Here is a 19,638-nt window from a genome sequence, read left to right as displayed (position 1 = left end):
GCAAACAAAGTTTGCGCCTGAAAGTATCTTCAGGACTGGGGTAAAGTGGTACAACACCGGGCGAATCCTTGCAAAGGTGGAGCAAGCTACCAACACTCCTATCTCAGTATCTCCCATAATGCAAAACACATCTCCTTGCGGATATGTATAATGTTATGCATTAAGGGAAGAGCCACTACCCAGACTAGTTTCGACCTTTATTGAGGTCTCTTTAGTGGGAGCCAGGCCCGAGTGGAGATACCAAGGCAGAAGCATTAGCAAGGTCATCTCCTCCTATAGGAGCCGTCAAACGGTGTGCCACCTTTTTAATAAATTACTCTGGATTTAGAGAAAGATGTTGAAAGTTTAATTTTCACTTGGTCAGACTATAATAAATTTAGTTTAATCCTTTATCCAAGTGTGTGCAAACAAAGTTTGCGCCTGAAAGTATCATTAGGACTGGGGTAAAGTGGTACAACACTGGGCGACTCCTTGCAAAGGTGGAGCAAGATACCAACACTCCTATCTCAGTATCTCCCATAATGCAAAACACATCTCCTTGCGGATATGTATAATGTTATGCATTAAGGGAAGGGCCACTACCCAGACTAGTTTCAACCTTTATTGAGGTCTCTTCATCACTAAATTTATTATAGATTTCTGCTTTGAAATGTAACTTATATGAATAAGCATATTTACTAATATTCATTAAGTGCCGAGAAATACACAAGAAGCAAAATTTGTGAACCTGCACCAATGTGTGATTTTTTTTTCCATTAAAATATAATAAATAATAAAAATTAAATGTTTCTTTTAAGATAAAAAAAATCTACTTAGTCTTAAAACATTTTAAATTTGTTTTCATTATTTCACGGCCCTCCCTAAACAAAACCTACGGCCCCCAAGGGGACCGCAGCCCACAGTTTGGGAAGCGCTGCCCTACAGGATGTTTGATATGTCTGTTAACGGTATTACCTTAAATGAAAAGTATGGGCAGGAATAAACCAGAGGCCATTTGCCAGAACCTAGTTTTTGGTAAAATTCAGGCCACACTCTGAGGAGGTTAATTAGCCTGGAGGGAAGAGCAGCTTAGTCTGTTTCCTCTTTTTAGAGGTTAGTGAAATTATTCTGATAACTGAAACCATGACTGTTAATGAGGTTGATTTCATTATGGGAGTTTCATAGTATTTTCATTTATTTTCTAGTATGCTAGAAAAACTGAGACTGTAAACTGATGTTTTTATTTCATCAACTTCATTGGTCATTTATTTACTCCATCTCTGTTATAGCTACTTATTACATTTGTTCTTCCAAGGCACCACTTTGATTCTAGTATGCATATTATTATTTATTTTATTTCATATTATTATTTTTTCCCCGTTTCTAGATCCTTATTTACTTTTTTAACTTTGTTTTCCATTTTACTTATTTTTCATCTCATTCTATTTAAAAAATTATCACACAGTCTCAGATAAGCCCTTTTAACATTTTCTCAAAATCAAATTCTTTTTAACATCTTCCTGCTCCAATGCTATTTCCCCCCCCCCCCCCATAGTATCTCCACTACTAGTGTACAATTTAGTGTGGAATTGCCATCCATAAAAATGAATTCTTTGCTTGCAGCACCATAGAACAATTGAACATGAAGTTGAAGAACTTTGCTGTAACATCGTTCACCAGTCATAATCCCAGCACTTGTAGCTCATTGCATCCATTAAGCATAATGACTCTCCATGCCATGACCCCAGCACCACTGTATCTATCCCTTTCAAGAACATTCTCATGATGGTAAGCAGTACCACTTTCAAGCTAGATCAAGTGTCATCTAGAACCAGAGGAAAGACTAAAACTACTGTCATCTGTAAAGAGTACATTAGCCCATTGGTGTCTTGTCTAATTTTTATAGATACAACACCATTGAAAACGTGCTCTATACGATGAGCTGTGGATAAAGGATGCAGAGTACTATGCCCATTGGGTGTGTAGGCCTACTTGTCACAGACATCTTGCCACAGTTTGTCGTGATATTCACTTACTTGTGCTTGAATGGAGTCACCTTGCAAGCTGACCTATCATATTGCATTGATTACATTTTGCTGCTGTAACCAAAAATCTGTCTTCATTCTCTGTGATAGAGCAAGTGCAACCTCTTAGCAAACGTCTGGAACACATTCCATTATTCGAAACACTGCCCAGAGCCTGGATACAATGCTATGTGAGATTACGAACTCTCTGCAATATTAGTAATTCTGCAGCCTTCTTCAAAATTTCCAGTAATTCTTCCCTGCATGAAACCAACTAGAATCTAGATGATGCATTTGCGACATTACAGATATCCAAGCTTGTAACTTTATTCCTTCACAAAAAGAGCTTCCTTCAAACACAATTTGCTTAGCACAGCCTTTTGCCTTTTATCCTGTTGAGTGCTACCACGTGACCCCTTTGCACACAATTCGAAAATTTGAATGTGTATACTTGCTTTCTACTCAGAATTGTCAGTTTTGGACACAAGTGTATTATTAATATAATAATAATATTATTATTCATATTATCATCATCGTTACTATTATGGTTATCAGACTTTCACCAGGAAACTTTTTCTTTCACTCACTCACCTGCTCCAATTGTTTGTTCTGTGTCTACCTTTCACCTTTTGTATAGGAATTTTCATTGACACGTCTGCCAAACTAGCCATCATTCCACCACTCTCCTTTAAACTTTTAAAAACACCAACAGCTGATTGTCTGATTGTTACCATCCATATAGAATCCATCCTCAAATTTATCAAAGAACTTCTCATTCTCATGTTTCATTCATTTGCCTGTTTGGAATGTCCTTTCTAATACTGTTTCTTCCAAGGACTATAACATCTAGTTGTTCATGTAATGTGTCAACTGGTTTGTTCCTTCTCTCTCTCTCTCTCTCTTTTATTTTATATGTATTTTTTTATTTTTATATATAAATTAAAAACACCATTTTAAAGTTTTACTCATGGGACTTACTGAAATATGATTAAAAGCATGCTTGGTAATTTCCTTGTCTATTACAGTAATTAATTAGCACCAAATTATTCTTTCATTTTCTTTATTTGTATATCTTGACACATTGTTATGTCCGTATGCTTGTTTACTTAAGTATAGTATTGTTTCACATCACATAATGAGTTATGTGATTTCTTTAAAGAAATAACATTTCTTTAAAGAAATGTTATTTCTTTATTTTTAACTGCAATGACTTCTTATAACAATATTCTAAATTATTCTCTTTTGCATAGTTTGCTTTGATGCTGCATAATTTTAATTAATGATATTGAAAGCTGAATGTAATTTTTTCTGTTTTGCTTATATTAGCTGTTGCAGATGCCATTAGAACCAGCTTAGGACCAAGAGGTATGGACAAAATGGTAAGTATATGTTGAATGGTATCAGCTTTCTCCTAAAGTAATTTATTTTTAAATTCAAGTGTAATTTAGATTTTCGATTCATTCAGGGGTACACATAAATATATAAAGTAGAAAAAGCCATCAGTAGTCTGGAATGTGGAAACGCTGCTGGAGTAAATGATATTCAACATGAAATGCTCATATGTGGAAAGTATAAAAATTTTAGTGGCTGCATGCATAATTCAAAAATCCTCCTGCTCAGAAGGTTGAATTCCAGATGATTGAATTTGAGTAGGCCTCTCACAGTGCTCAGCTATAAAAAAAAGGGAAATAAAATTGAATGTGAGAATTACAGAAAAATTTCCCTACTGAGTATACCAAGTAAGATTTATGCAAGCATACTTGAGAAGAGGATAAGAAAATTTGTGGAAGGAAAACTTGGGGAAGAACAAAACTGGGTTTAGGCTGAATAGAGGTTGTCAGTACTAGATCTTTGCTTAAAGATGAATAGTTGAGAAATTACTAGAGTATAACAAGGATCTGTGTTGAAGTTTTTATAGATCTGAAAAAGGCATATAACAAGTTGCCAAGAGAAAAGCTGTTCAGAATTCTACAATTATCAAGCAGTGTATTTGAGTTGTAAGTAGTTTACCAAATAGTTAACATGTCTGCTCTCCAGCCAACAGGCCATGGGTTCGAATCTCCCTGCAGGCATGGATGTTTGTAGGAGATGAATTTCATAACCCAGTGAGACCATTGTCATGCTTATTGGAGGCATGAAGTGGCTTGAAAAAGTTCTCCGTTTGTGGTCTCTAGAGCAGAGTTTTTGGATTATGTAAAAAATAATTAACAATACTACAATAAAATAAATTAATAAAAATAGACAAAATATCCTTAACTTACTTACGATACTAATGTACTATATATTTATGAACCTTTCATGGATGGGAGTCACAATAAAAAGTTAGAATTGAAGGAGGTATAAGAAGTTGGTTTGATATAAAATTAGGTATTAGTTAGAGTCCACATTCTGTACTGTTATTCAGCATCTATAGTGATCAACTTTATGAAGGAAAGTCGCATTCCACCTGATATCAAAATTGGAATTATTAATCTCAACTCTTTACTTTATGCAACGATGATATACTCTTAAATAAATCAGGTACAACTTTCCTTTGGATTCCTTAACTAAATGAATGACAACAACTGTTCCAATAGAAACTGTCAAGTCAGGAAGATCAAATCTCTACATTTCTTTCTATCCTCCTCAATTCTTCCTTCACGGTCATGTACCAATTCAGGTTTCTTTTTTCGAGATCATCTCTTGTCTCTCCACTTTTTCCATGGTCTTCCTGGTTTCTTCCTCTCAAATTTTATTTCATGCATTCTTTTTTTGGTATTTTTTCTAAATTTATTCTCATTAGATGGTCAAATCACTTCAAATGAGACTTCATAAGCATTTCTTCAACACTTTTTAGTCCTAAACTTTTCCTAATGTCCACATTTCTTATTCTATCTTTCCCTGTTTTGTCAACATTGTCCTTAAAACTTTCCTTTCCATTGCTTGTATTCTATTCATGTCTCTTTTAGTTGATCTCCATGTTTCTGCTGTACAAGTCAAAATGGGCAAAAGTAACTTTTGTTAATCAAAAGCTTGCATGTCAGTGGAACCTCACTTTCCCAAAGTAGACCACTTACAATGTTAAAAAAAAAAGTTTGATGTGATGAAATCCTCATTATCTCCTAGTCTAAACTTTACCATCAGAAATATAAACATACACTTTATATCAAAATATTTTTATTATGACTATTTTTTCTTTTTCTATGCCTATCTTTTCCAAACTTTCCCAGACTTTTTCCCATTGTACCATCAAAGGATTTTTTCAGACCAGAACATGCCATAAATAGATTTTTTCCAAATTTTCATTGTCTTTCCATCCCTTCTGTATTTTATCTCTTATTTTTGTTACCATTATCCTTTCATAAATCTTTGCACAGTGATCCAATAATGTTATTCCTCTATGGTTACTACCCATTTCTTGAGCTTCCTTTATTCTTTTGAGCTTACTTTGGTCTTTTGCCAAGGCTGTTGGGCAAAACATTCTACCATAGAATGTTTCCACCTCTTTCTCTCTCATCCTGTGGATGACTGAAGGCTCAATGTTTTCTATTGGCTTTGCCTTAAACACCAACCTTCTAGCCATCCTTGAGTGGTGTAAAGATAATTTAGTAAATTTTTATGCTGCCAAAACAAGATCCCTTATTTCCCTGAATAAAGTCCATTGCTTACTCTACTTCACTTTTGATAATATTTTGTTCAGAATCACTTTTCTGTTCTTGGGCTGACTTTCACATCCAGCCTATCTTAGCATAAATACATCATGTGTATAGCCACGAAAAAGCTCAGTATTTATATGTGTTCTAACCATTAGCTTCTCTTCTGCTCAGCTTCTTATAAATCCTAAATCTCCAAGCTCCGTCAACCACTCTGACCTCTTTAATTCTCTCTCTCTAAAGCTCAACTTTCTGCAATCTAAGTACCCCAAATAGTGAGGTCATCCTTCTTGGGGACGTCAGTCCACAACTCATATTGGCTCCCCTTCTCCAGTTTCACTGATCAACCAGGCATGGATGCTGAGGTGTTTGTCATCAGTAATGACCTATCTCAGATCATCCATCTTCCCACCAGAATAACAGACAACTCCCTCCAATTTGCCAACACATTTGACCTCTTCCTAACAAGCTCCCCTTCCAGATATACTGTGATTGTCAGTTCTTCTCTTGGAAACTTGGATCACAACCTCATACAAATCTCTTTTGTTGCAGAACAACCTACACCCACGTTCACAGTCTCGTGTCCTTGGACACTACAAGGGTGCCAACTGGGAGGACTGCCGTGACTTCTATTCTTCCTTCCCATGGTCCAACTACTGCTTCAGTTCTTATGATCCAAACACCAGCTCAGGCCGAATAACAGAAATTATCCTCACATTAATGAAGGCTTTCCGTCGCTATTCCAGTCTAAACTCTCAGCCACCATCCAAGCCTTGGTTCTCAAAAAAAAAAAAAGTGTGTGCCAATGCTGTAAAAGAAAAAAACCTCTGCTTGCCATGAATGGCTCAAGACCAAACCTCCATCTGCTCACCCTGCCTACACTACAGCTCACAACCATTGTAAAAGAATCATGTCCAAGTCAGACTTTAAAATGGACAAATGCAGCAAACTCTCCTTTAGGCAAAAAAACTTTAGGCAACTGCCCAAATAGCAGTTGCCTCCTTCTGGTCCCTTGATAAGGGTATTGGGTACAACTTCTGTCCACCCAGGTTTCTACCACTTTGACATCTGGATGGTACTGTAGTCACCTCACCAAAAGACTAGGCCAACTTGCATCACTCTTCTCTTCCAATTCCTTCATTGATGACCTAGGCAAAGTTCCCTCCACTCCACAAAGAGTGGCTCCCTGTTTCCCATAGTATTCTGACAAAAAGCAATCCGAAGAATCCTTAACAACCTGAGCACAAACAAGGTATCTGATCTTGATGGTATCCCACTTATTGTGTTAAAAAATTATCCTTGAACTAGCACCTGTTCAACTGGCATCTACCCAACAACACGGAAACAGGTCCACATCCAGCCCATCCCAAAGAAAGGTGATAAAAGTCAACGAACTAAATATCATCCAGTTGCTCTCACTTCTATTCTCTCAAAAAATTATGGAAAAGGTCATCGACAACCAACTCTTGAACTATCTAGAGACATACCAACTAATCGGTGATCTGTGGTATGGATTCTGCCATTCACAATCTACAGCTGATCTTGCTTTCACCACCCACCTCTGGACTAAGCTATGGAGAAAATCACGTGATTGCCCATGACATTTCAAAGGCACTTGATCAGATTTGGCACATTAATGATCCTCCTCTGACAGACCCAGTTCAATGGATTGCCAACTTCCTCACTGGTCATTCACTACATGCCATGGTGGGTGGTTTACTCTCCTCAAATTTCCCCAGCAATGCAGGAGTTCCCTAGGGTTCTGTTCTTTCACCCACTCCCCTCTTGTATATAAACAACCTGCTCTCATAGACTTTCCAATCCTATCCAAAGCTAGCTTTTGCTGATGAGAGTACACTCCATTTCTCGTTTTCATTCGACAAACCTGTCAGTGCTCCAGTATTAGAGTCCTCAAGATTTATCAGAACCAGAGACCTTAAGTCAGATCTCCTAGCTATATCCCACTGGGGCAAGGACAACCTTATGAACTTCAATGCCACCAAAACTCAGTTCTGTCTGATCTCTCACAAGAAGCAGCTCGCATCCCTCCTCTACCTTACCTTCAGTAATACTGAGATATCCAGACACGATTATATTTCTCTTCTTGGACTGACTTGCACCTCTGATCTTTCCTGGCACAACCATATTTCAAGTATGCCTTCTGCAACTGCCAAAAAAACTTGGTGTACTTTTTCACACGACACTGTTTCATGGGGGGGGGTGACTGTGCTTTTGAACAGTCTCCCCATTCTGCCTTCCTCAAAGATTACAACCCTCAGCTGTTCAAGCAAAATGTCAACAGACTCCTTCACAGCTTCTAATTATACAAATCCCAAATCTGTCCAGCCATGGAATATTGCTCCCATATTTGGTGTGGTGTACCAAAATCCTCTCTCTAAGATTGCTCGATTCTATCTAGAAGAGTGCATTCCAGCTAATTAATGATCCCTCTCTGACAGACCCACTTCAATATCTCTCTCTCTCTCTCTCTCATAGACATTCAGTTTCTGCCTTGTGCCTCTTCAGATACTTTCATGGACATTGCTTTGTTGAAATGGCCATTATTATTCCTCCACTCTCCTCCAGAATCATTAAAACAAGAGCCACTGCTTACCAACACCATTTTACAGTCCATCTTAAAACTCACTGAACCAACTTTACTGCCTCATGTTTTATTCCATCTACTTCTGTCCTTTTGAACAGTCTCTCCCATTCTGCTTTCCCCAAAGATTACAACCCTCAACTGTTCGAGCAAAATGTGAACATACTCCTCCTTTCTCTCCTTTCTTCTATTCCTTTTGCCCACACATGGCACTAGTGTGCTATAGCTCTTGTGGCCTTTTGTATGTGGACCAGATTTAAAAGAAAATTTTTTTTTTTAAATTACAATACTGGTCTCATTTGTGGGATGATACACCAAAAACCTCTAATCAGAATCTCAGAATGTTTGATTGTTTTCAGAATCCATTCACTTTTCAATATATATATATGTGTGTGTGTGTGTGTGTGCGCGCGCGCGCTATATTTCTGCATTTTCTTTTCTCTAGACAAGACCCACCGAAATGACCAAATATTTATATTTGGTCATTCCAACAACTGTCAGTATTCGTGCATGATTAGAGGGAAGTGGAAGAATAGTAGTGACCAGTTCATTGGAGACCCACTGAAATGACCAAATATTTATATTTGGTCATTTCAGTGGGTATTGCTCCAATGAACTGGTCACCACTATTCTTCTACTTCCCTCTAATCATGCACAAATACTGACAGTTGTTGGTCATCCTTCATATATAGTTCAGTTTCAGACTCACCAACCTGTCATCCTCTTCCTTCATTCCACATACATGTCTTAAAAATATGCACACAATAGCCCAGATGTTGTTGTATCAAGGCCTTATAAAGGAGCAAAATGACTTCCTTATCCTTACATGGCAATGTTCGTTTCAACATCACAGTTATCCTCTGAGTTTGCAGTTTGTTATGTGACTTTTGAATTTCAAATTCCCATCCTCCATAACTCCATGATCCTTAGCCTCATCACTTTCTTGTAGCATAACCCTGCAAATATAATACAGCATTGGAAATCTCATCACGTCAACATGCATAACTTTACACCTACTAACTTCGAATTGTCATTGCCTGCTTTACAGCCTATTCAAATTATTCTGGAAGTGCCAGATACCAGTAGAATCTCTAATTTCCCAGCCTACTGTTGTATTATCAGCAAAAAGTTGAACATCTGTCAAATCCTTCCCAATATCATTAACGTATAGATTGAACAACAGTGCTCCAAAGACTGATCCCTGGGGATCTGGCAGATTCACACCCGCCCACCATATACCACTTTCTGATGCCTGTCTGCCAACCATTTATCCAAGTCAGGAATTTATATTTCAATCCCATGTTCTTGAGCTGTGACAGCCTTTCAGGTGGTGTTCTGCCAGATGCCTTAGCAAAGTCCAACCACATTGTAGTGTGTCCATTCCCTTTATCCAACTCATCTATAACATATTATAAAATATCAGCAAATTGCTAAAACATGACTGACCTTCCTTTAGCAAACCTGTTCTTTGCAAAGTGTAGCTTGTCTGTCAACCTATTTCTACATGCAAATTCTAACCAACTTCTCTAAAATCTTCACTACCACACCAGAGATACTGATAGGTTGGTAGTTAAGCACATCCGTCTTTGCATTCCATTTAATTTTGAATGGAATTAAATTATACAAACATGTCAAAGGCCTAGCCACTTCGGCTGAATACTCTATTAGCATACCTGCTGTTATTTCATCTGTCCCTATTGCCAAATGTAGAGGTAGCAGCATCTGCACATCTTAGCAGATTGAGCACTCATTAATTGAGTAGTGTCATCAGTTTCTGACACAAGAGTCTAATCTGCATTCAATCAATGATAAAATTATTTTTAATTGTTGTTGAGATTTATATTTGATCATTCAAACATATAATTAAAATGAAATATATATTGATCTTTGATTGACCATGATTTATAAACATTTAATGCCAACAAGTTTCACCAACTGGGCTGTTCGGCTTCTTCAGAGCTTGTAATGGTAAGAGAAAACTCAAAGTGGCTAGTACAGAGAAAATGGAGTAACATTAATAAGTCATGGTCAATTAAAGATCAATATATATTTCATTTTAATTATAGTTTGGATTGTCTTTAGTCTCAATAGCCAATTTCTTTTCATACTCCAGTTTATCTTTCTGTACAATACTTCTAATTTTTCTTGCCTGTTCTTTATATATTTCATGATTCCTCTCACTCTTATTCTCACAATATTCTTCATCGAATAGGGATACATTCAGATACTGCCTCATTTAAGCACTTATTTCAAACATTCCCATGCATTGCTGATCTCTCCCATTCACACTGTTAACATGGAACAAAAGATAGTATTCTGCTGAGTTTGTCATAATTTCCATCTTTGTCCTAATTGGAAAATCTATATAATTAGACTTACCAGTAAAGTACGGTGTGTCCTATTACATGATCAAAATAAAAGTCACATTCCAAACTGAGGCTTGTTCTGACACTATGAACAAATCTAACACTCTGACCTTGAGTACCTTCTTTCACATGCTGCTTGAGTAAGTTGTCCTGCAACAACTCATCAAATTCTCCTTCATTCTTATCATGAGATTTACTCTTATGCCTTAATATGTATTAAAAATAGGTGCATTTTTGATTAAATTAATCTCAATAGATCGGAATAGAGCTGGTTTTGGAACACAATCTCTATTATTCCATGTTATAAGCCTCCTCTTTTACATGTTTTCGATATACACAGCAATTCTTGAGAACACAACCCCACATATAATGAGAGTTAACTGTACGATATGATGTGTGCCTACAGGCACTACGCTGAGTAATGAGGTTGAAGCATAGCAACCAAAAGTAAGCCTAAAGTACTAGATATTTTTCTGTGTTCCCTGATGATGACAATTTGACTTTGCCAGAATATTAATACAGTCATACCCTGACTCACGCGATTCCGGAGTTACGCGGTTTCTTATATGTACGTATTCCCGTCCTGCTTCACGCCTCACCACTAGTCATATCTTTCAGGCGCCGGCCGCATTCGCCAGTGTCGCACTGGTGTGTTTCGTGCGGTCTCCATTCATACACAATTTTTATAGTCTATAAACCTTGCGATTGTTTAATGTTATGTTCTTGATAAAAATTTATCACATAAAAAATAATAATGTCATCCAAAAGAAGCAAGTCCAATTCTTCTACAGCTAGCAAGAAAACATTGACTTTGGAAACAAAACTCAACATTATTAAGGATTTTGAAGGCGGAATGAAAATTTGTGAGCTAGCAAAGAAGTTCGATCTACAGGAATTCACAGTAAGAACAATCATAAAAGAAAGTTTTACAGATTTTGAAGGACATAGATTCTAACGAGGAACGAATTGTAGCCACAAGGCAAGGAATAAAAAAATCAACTTGCTATGAAGAAATTTTGCGTGACAAGAAAAAGACATTATGCCACCAGACGAATCTATTAGATTTTATGAAACCATCGACATCGAAATAACTTTTTTTTTTTATGTACGAAAAACTACAATTATGATTATATTTCTTAAAAAATATAGGTGTTTTTGTAAACCTTCGGTCCCAGTTGTATGTTTGTATATATAAATCACATGCAAAATTATACCCCGAGTTACGCGAATTCAATTTATGCGCTTTTTGTTGGTTCCACCTACCGTGTAACTTCGGGGTTTTACTGTATTGTAGTTAATATTCATCCATATTATAATTTCCTTAAAAAATACAATTAAATTACTGAAAGTTCCTGACAAGAAGTTAGAGGTAGCTGAAGTGTCTCTAACTTCATGAGTCCTCGTTTTCCCATAACATTTCTGTATGTTTGAGATTCATTTTCCGTGCTACTATTTAGGTTTTTAATAAAAATGAGCATTTTCTTTATATCATCTCTCCTCTCTAATGACTTAAATTATTCTACTTCTTCCCTTCCTTCTGTGGGACCATAGATACTAATAAGGCTCATTGTTAATTTTCCATTTTGATATTTGTCTACATGTACTTGAAATTTCCTACCATTCAAGAAGAGTATTCATGTTTAGTGTTGAATACCATAGTTACGCCTTCCTTTCTCTGATCATTTGTCTGAATGTGATATCTTTAAGCAATTATATAGCAGTATCTCGCCTGTTTTACTCTTTGTCTCAGTAACACAGTTTAATAACTCCATCTTTTTTCCATTGATGCTTCATAAGCTGAGTTGATGGTACCCAATTCCTGTCTTCATTTCTGTTTAATTTGTATTCTGATGAAAACAGCAGGGTGTAGACCTTGTTTAACAGAACATTATCCCAGCTGGCAGGACATTTGATCATATAGTGCGATCATATTTGTCTGTGGTCAAGATAAACACAGGATGTAATTTGGTGATTTAATTCCCAAATTATCAGCTAGTCTTTGTTATTGAATATCTGAGTGGATACCTAATAATGAGGTATACACCATAAGAGGGTAAGGATTTTTCCATATTCCTTACAGGCAGCATTAGAGGTCTTTGTCCAGTTATCTGGCTTTGACTTTTAAATAACTCTGACTAAAAAAGATAGGAATAAAAAGAACAGAAAAAAAAGTATGTGCACGTGCATGCACCCCCCCCTCCCCATAGTCTTAGCCAACATTATCAAAATATAAGCAAAGTCAACAGTTTAAAATCCAATGACTGTATCAGAGAGATCATTTTGAAAATGATCACAACATACATAACACTTAATAGCATATAGTATTGACTTGTAAATATAAAAAATAACATATAATGTTAATATATTATAACAATTTATAATATATTATTATAAATATAACAGTTTCTAGTACACTTTCATGCTGTATGTTTAAAATGCAATCAACTCACTATAGTCAACTCAGGAACTGCAGGAATAATTTGTTACAGTGGATGGTTTGCTATACATATTAACATTATTAAATTACATGAGGTAGACTCTCAAAATTTTGAACACATAATTTGATGTTTTAGATTTTATATCATTAGGTTGTTTATTATAGTTCTTTGTATCTAAGTAGTCAAAGAACGTGTAATGTTTATTTACTTGATGAATTATTAATGTTATCAATTTTGTTTTACATAACAGTTAACTTAGCTACTTACCTAAATAACATAACGTCTCAAATCAGAATTATTGAGAGAATTCATTATAATTAATATTATTTCAAAATATGCTATTAAGATGTGTTTATTAAATATGCTTTAATGTCCACTTTCATTAGTTGTTTTATGATCAGTATTTGAGCATCAGATTTTTAAATAGGTGGCAAGACTTCATGACCTAATAAAAGTTATTACACAAGTGATAGTCTTCACTCACTGCTGATAAAGAACATTTTGTTTTCTCTTAGTATTGATTGATGGATATTACTTTTGCTGTGACTTAAGTTTGCTGAAAATCTTTGTGTGCCTGTCTCTAAGGCAAATTTTGTGAGATTTTATTCATGATATTTGCTAAAATTTATTATATATTTTAGTTTAAATTGGACAATTTAATATATAAAATAACAAGAAGTTTCAGATTTTTAAATAGGTGGCAAGACTTCATGACCTAATAAAAGTTACAGCACAAGTGATAGTTTTCACTCATTGCTGATAAAGAACATTTTGTTTTCTCTTAGCATTGATTGATGGATATTACTTTTGCTGCGACTTAAGCTTGCTGAAAATTTTTATTCTTTTCATGATTACATTAATTTATTATTTTCTTTTTAGATTCAAGCATCTAATGGTGATGTTACAATAACTAATGATGGAGCTACTATATTGAAGCAAATGCAAGTGCTACATCCTTCAGCTAAGATGGTAATGTATATTTTCTAATTTGTTCTCCCTTTTTAGTTTTCATGAATTTGTTGTGATATCTTTGTGTGCCTGTCTCTAAGGCAAATTTTGTGAGATTTTATTCGTGATATATAAAATTTATTATATATTTTAGTTTAAATTGGACAACTTAATATATAAAATAACAAGAAGTTATATGAAATATACAAACTATAACTCTTAGCAGTAGTTGAGAGCCTGCTATTTAAAAATGATAATTGTCATTTTGTAATAACATTATGGGGTGTTTCAAAAAGAATGACCCCCTCAATTTCAAATAATTATATTTAATAATGAAAATGTGGTACAGTTACAAATTAAATTACCAAAACTTTACCGCTTAGATGAAAGGTTGCTTCATCACTAAAAATCAACCTTTGTAGGAAGGTGTCGTCTTCCATGCTCTCTAATAGATTAGCACAAAAATCTGTTTTGTCACCTACACGAAGAGCTTGCACCAGTTGCAATCTGTATGGCTTCATAAGCAAACATCGTCATAACACGCCAAACAGTCACACAAGGGATGGTAAGTTCTCTGCTAGCACGACGAGTGGACTTGCGCGGGCTTCACTGAAAAGCCTCTCGAATTCGTTGCACATTCCCCTCTGAGGTGTGTGGTTGTTCAGGGCTCCTTCCCTGTTTCTTGAAATTGTCGATACCAACGACGAATGTTTTTGTCCAGTGGTGGATCAATTCCGTAACGTCATCTAAACGCACGCTGCACTGTAATCACGGACTCAGTCTTGCTAAATACGAGAACACAAAAACGCCTTCTGTTGGCTAGACACCATCTTCTCATTAACTAAGCATAGTGGCTATTTGGGCACTAGTGGTGGTATCTAGCAGTCATCATATCAAACTCTGGGCCAAGGTTGTTCACATGGTACAAGTTGCATTAATTTGTGGTTCGTGGTTGCAGAGATATACAATTTTCAAATCAGGACATTCTTTTTGAAACACCCTGTATTGTATTATATATTCTTGAGTATATATATTATACTCAAGAATTAAAAGGTCTATATAATCATCTACTGCCTTCACAGAGAAAGACAGTAGAGATTTCTGACAAAGTAATTTCAGCTGTTTGTCTAAACGATGTACATCATCACTTGCAGATGGTCTGTAAGAGATATTGTAGTTTATCAAAATAGCCATACTGTTTTTATGTAAACATTTAAATAAATGAAAATTTTGAAAATTTATGTGGTATACTGCATTCATAATAAAAAAAAAATTTTATTAAACTCATATATTAGAGAAACAATGAAACATAACCTGCAAGGTAAAAGAGGGTAAAAGGGAGATGAGAGATGAAACATAACAGGAATTGTCTATTTTTCAACAAATATTTCTGATTCATGATTTACACTTAAGCATAAACCCACATTTCACCACACAGGTGTTAATCAAGAATAATCCTTATTCTTGAAGTGTCCTATGTTTGTATGTTGTGTGTGTGTGTTCTTCTGGCCGGTTTTCCTGTTTTGAGGGACGAAGAACTCAAGTTTCCAGGTGAAAAAATCCTCCTATGAGACTGGTTTATTCACCATTTAATTGAAAACATTAGATAAAGGTTCCTCACGTTATAGATCAGATTCAAGCTTGGGTCTTCCCAACCAAAGGGAAGACTCTGTAGCTCAGAGGCTCTACCTTTTTTAATATACCTTGAAAAAGTATACGCCTTCATATACCTTTTTGTCAAAACGAAAATGAAACCATGCACATATAGCAATTTAAAGTATACAAAAAAAAGCCAGGAGGTCATTTGTTGTGTCTATATACAAATGCTGGAGCATCAGGAACAAAGGGATTAAGTTCGTTGCCTTTTGAAGGTGTAGTCATAGGTATTAGTGAAACCTGGTCTCAGAGTCAGATTTAGTAACTGGAACAAAGTGTAAAAGGCATAGTATTTTCAGGAAGGACAGAAGAGATAGGTAGGGGAAGTACTACAGATGATATGAGTCCAGTTACGGTAGAAACTCATGAAAGTAATAATAGTCAAGTTATATGTAGCATGAGTTTGAGGTTATCTAGTGTGTGGAGACTAATTGGGTAAACTATATATGGTGGGATGTTACTACAGAACATTAAACAAAAACCGCTGAGCATGAATTCTTCTAGAGGAGGGATATCGGAATGGGATCTTTTTGATATTCCAAATGAGGAGATATGTTCAGAGCTTAAAGATCAGGGCATGACAGGTATGAGGCACATCATGATATATAGGAATGGTCACATGGTTCCAACCAGGAATGTCATCGTTATTTTTTATGCACATAATCCTCCACCTCAACTGTCCTGTTAGGATGTACATCCCTAATCCACTAAGATGCTTTAAATGTCCGAAACACGAACATTTCCAAACTGCTTGTCGGGACTCTACCACCTATGCCTTATATGGTAGTAAAAAAGCTTAATAATGAATCTTGCTCTGTAAAGAAAGCCTAAACTGTTAAAAGATAAAAACAACAAGATATATCAGGATGCAAAGAGGAAGCTAGCTACCACCACCACACTTGTCCTGAAATCCTTATACGTTTAAAAGGTAACACTTAAGAAAATATCAACAGCAACTCAAACTTTTGTCTATTCTACCATATAATTTCACCATACCTGAACTTTATAATCATGAGTGCTTCTCTGTGGAGTACTTTCACACAACCTGTGGTCTCACTCCAGAAACAATTCCAAAATTGATCCCATTCGATGAGAACCAACTGATCAAGAAAATTATGGAAAGGATATCACTGAAAGATAAACTGTAATGGTGGGGGTAATTTTAACTACTGGGGGGTATTAATGCTGCTGTGCCATTGTAATATCTTATTTATCTTTAATATTTTTTCTTTAATGCTTTATTTTAATTTCTACCTTTAATCTTTATATTCTTTATAGCAGTGCACTTTCGTAATTTCTTACTTATTCTTTTATCCTTGCCCTTTATATTATTCTCCCTTTAATCCTTATTGACCTTACTATTTCGTATAAAGTTTATCTGCCTTTCGCACTATTTGTCATCTACGAATAGTGGAAAATTAATTTTGTTTCGACTACACTACCAGTATTGTTTTCTTGGCATAAGACTCAATAATACGGCCAGTAGATTTCTCTCTCTCTAGCATAAATTCCTTCAATATAGTTTACACAAACAGTCGTGGTTCTCAAGTACTTAAATTATGCTTTTACTGCCTTATTTGTTTCCCGCTCTCAGGTCCATGTTTATTTGGGAACGGTGCATTGTAAGTTAAAAGATCAGGCGGCACTCTGTTTTCATATAATCAAAACATATTTATTTACATTAATACAATAATTAAACGATAGGGAGGTTACTCTCTCTCTCTACCTATCCGTTAGACCTTTTTGCATAAAGAAACAAAACTTTCCTTTTCAATACTAAATAACTTGACAGTACAATTACTCATTTACTTCTGCTTATTAAATCAACTTATTGAAACTCTAGTTTGCTCTCAAAGAGGTTAGCTAGCTATGCCAAGTTATCTCACAAATTGAACAAAAATCAGAGGACTCTTATAGACACTGCTTATTTCTAATACCTTATATCTTAACGGTTCATCTAAATTATTTCTCCTATATTACATAAAAGAAACATTCAAGGATTTTTCACTAGAGTCCTAGACTTTCTTCCGTCTCGGGTCTTAGATTTTTCTCTCTGCAGTGTCTCGCTTCACCTGTACTACCTCATCAAGGACTTTCGGCGGGGCTTCGGAATGCTGATCTCTGGCACTCCTGGGTTTTGGACGAGGGGGTCCCACACGTGGAACTTGTGCAGTCTTGTTCAGAAGGCACCCAGAGAAGAATGAAATTCTCCTCCGGGTGCTGAAGTCTGCTCCTCAATTATTAGCTTCCGGTAATCTTCCACAGCCAAATCCAAGATCAAAACATCCTCAGGTGGATCGGCCTCCCTTTCTCCCCGACATCTGGCATGCCCTAGCTATATAGTTGTGTCCACTTTTTTTCCTACTGCCGATATCAATGTTATTTTTAAGCCCTTTTTATTTCACATTCTCCAGGACCTTGCACAAAGGGTTGAGGCCCCCGAAGAATTCGGCACGACTCCTTGATCTTCTGTTTGGGCCGACCCGTTCTTTCTTCTCCTGGTGTACTACACAAATCCGATTATTTGGACACTGGAACTTCTTGTGATCTGCGCCGACCCCTTTTAAGTACGACCTTGACAATTGGCATATACAGAGCACGTAAACAAAGGTTTTTCAAAGCACTTAGTTAAAACAAAGATATATAGTTTCTAGTGACACAGCATTTTCCTTTGTTACTAACTTTAACCTTTCTTGTTTACTACATTTTTTGGCAGGTTATATTTTCCTTAGGATTATGTACATTCTTTTATACATGTTTATTTTTTCAACACAAACTTTTTAGAGGTGACCTCTGTAAACAATGCAAAGCTCGTGTAAAAATTTTAAGCTACATCGAATTTTACAAAATCACCAGACACCCCATAGAAAAAATTGATACTTTTGTATCAAGTGAATGAAAGCTAAACTCGCCAAATGATCCCTGATATCAGATGATGTATTAAATATTTTTCAACATCTCAGAAATCTGACAATTCTACAAAGCCTCATCATCACCATCATCAAATTCCTGACATTTATCCTCAAGGGGTGTACAGGATATAATAGTACTACATGAAAAATTTAAATCATTACTAACTTCCTATCTACAATTTTCTTCAAAATCAATCTGTTACCTGTCAAGACTCCAACATTATCAGATCTTATATATTTATATTTTCTGAGGCACTTTTTACCATATCAATCCACCTATATTTTGGTCTTCCTCTGGGTCTTTTTCCAGCTAACCTGGCAGAGAACACTTGTTTTGCTAATCTTATCTTGCCCATTCTGTTTAAGTGACCATACCACCTGAGATTAGATCTGCTAATGCATTCCTGGACATTGACAATGTCAAGTTCTTTCCTAATATCCTCATTTTCAATAATATTGCCATTGATGCTATCTGTTCATGCCCCTAATCTTTTTCAGGATTCTCATATCTGCAGTCTAGTCTTTGGTCAAGTGTTTTAATTTTAACCCAGCTCTCAGATCAGTAAGTTAAAATTGGTTTGAACACTGGCTTGTATACAGCTAATTTAGTGTTTTGACTAATTTCTCTCTTATTCCATATAAATTTATTCAGTTGACTTTCTACTATACCAGCTTTGTTGATTCTGTTGTCTATTTCCATATTTAATTTACCATCTTCACTAAAAATCATGCCTAAGTAACTGAAATGTTTTTCTTCTATAGGTTCTACATTCACAATGCAGTTGATATTTTCAATGTTTCTGCCTGTTTTCATTCTCTTCGTGTTGATATTTTTTCTGACCTTTATACCATATCTATTACAACAGTTATTCAATTTAGTCAGGGAATTTTGCAGACATAGTGGATTTACTTAGAAGTATAACATCATCTGCATAAAGCAAAGAGCTGACATTAACATCTCCAATTTTGATATCATGTTTATTACCAGTTTCCTTCATATCTATATGGATCACATTATGAAGGAAAGTGGTATTAAACCTGATATCAAAATTGGAGATGTTAATGTCAGATGATGTTATAC

At 35.7% G+C, this 19,638-nt stretch overlaps 1 protein-coding gene across 1 annotated transcript in view; it reads left to right on the top strand.

The window, feature by feature from the left end:
• CCT4 (chaperonin containing TCP1 subunit 4) overlaps positions 1–19,638 on the top strand; it is a 137,089-nt gene that overhangs the window by 28,869 nt on the left and 88,582 nt on the right. The window contains exons 2-3 of the mRNA XM_090406863.1: positions 3,330–3,382; positions 13,921–14,010. Coding sequence (XP_090262989.1) covers positions 3,330–3,382; positions 13,921–14,010 — 143 coding nt within the window. The remainder of the gene's footprint in view (positions 1–3,329; positions 3,383–13,920; positions 14,011–19,638) is intronic.

Source organism: Typopeltis vanoorti, chromosome 17, assembly GCF_054136105.1.
Source record: "Typopeltis vanoorti isolate ZY-2024b chromosome 17, IOZ_Tvanoo_1.0, whole genome shotgun sequence".
Taxonomy (NCBI): domain Eukaryota; kingdom Metazoa; phylum Arthropoda; class Arachnida; order Uropygi; family Thelyphonidae; genus Typopeltis; species Typopeltis vanoorti.
The sequence above is the reverse complement of the archived record's forward strand: the minus strand, read 5'-3'. Positions and strand labels throughout refer to the sequence as shown.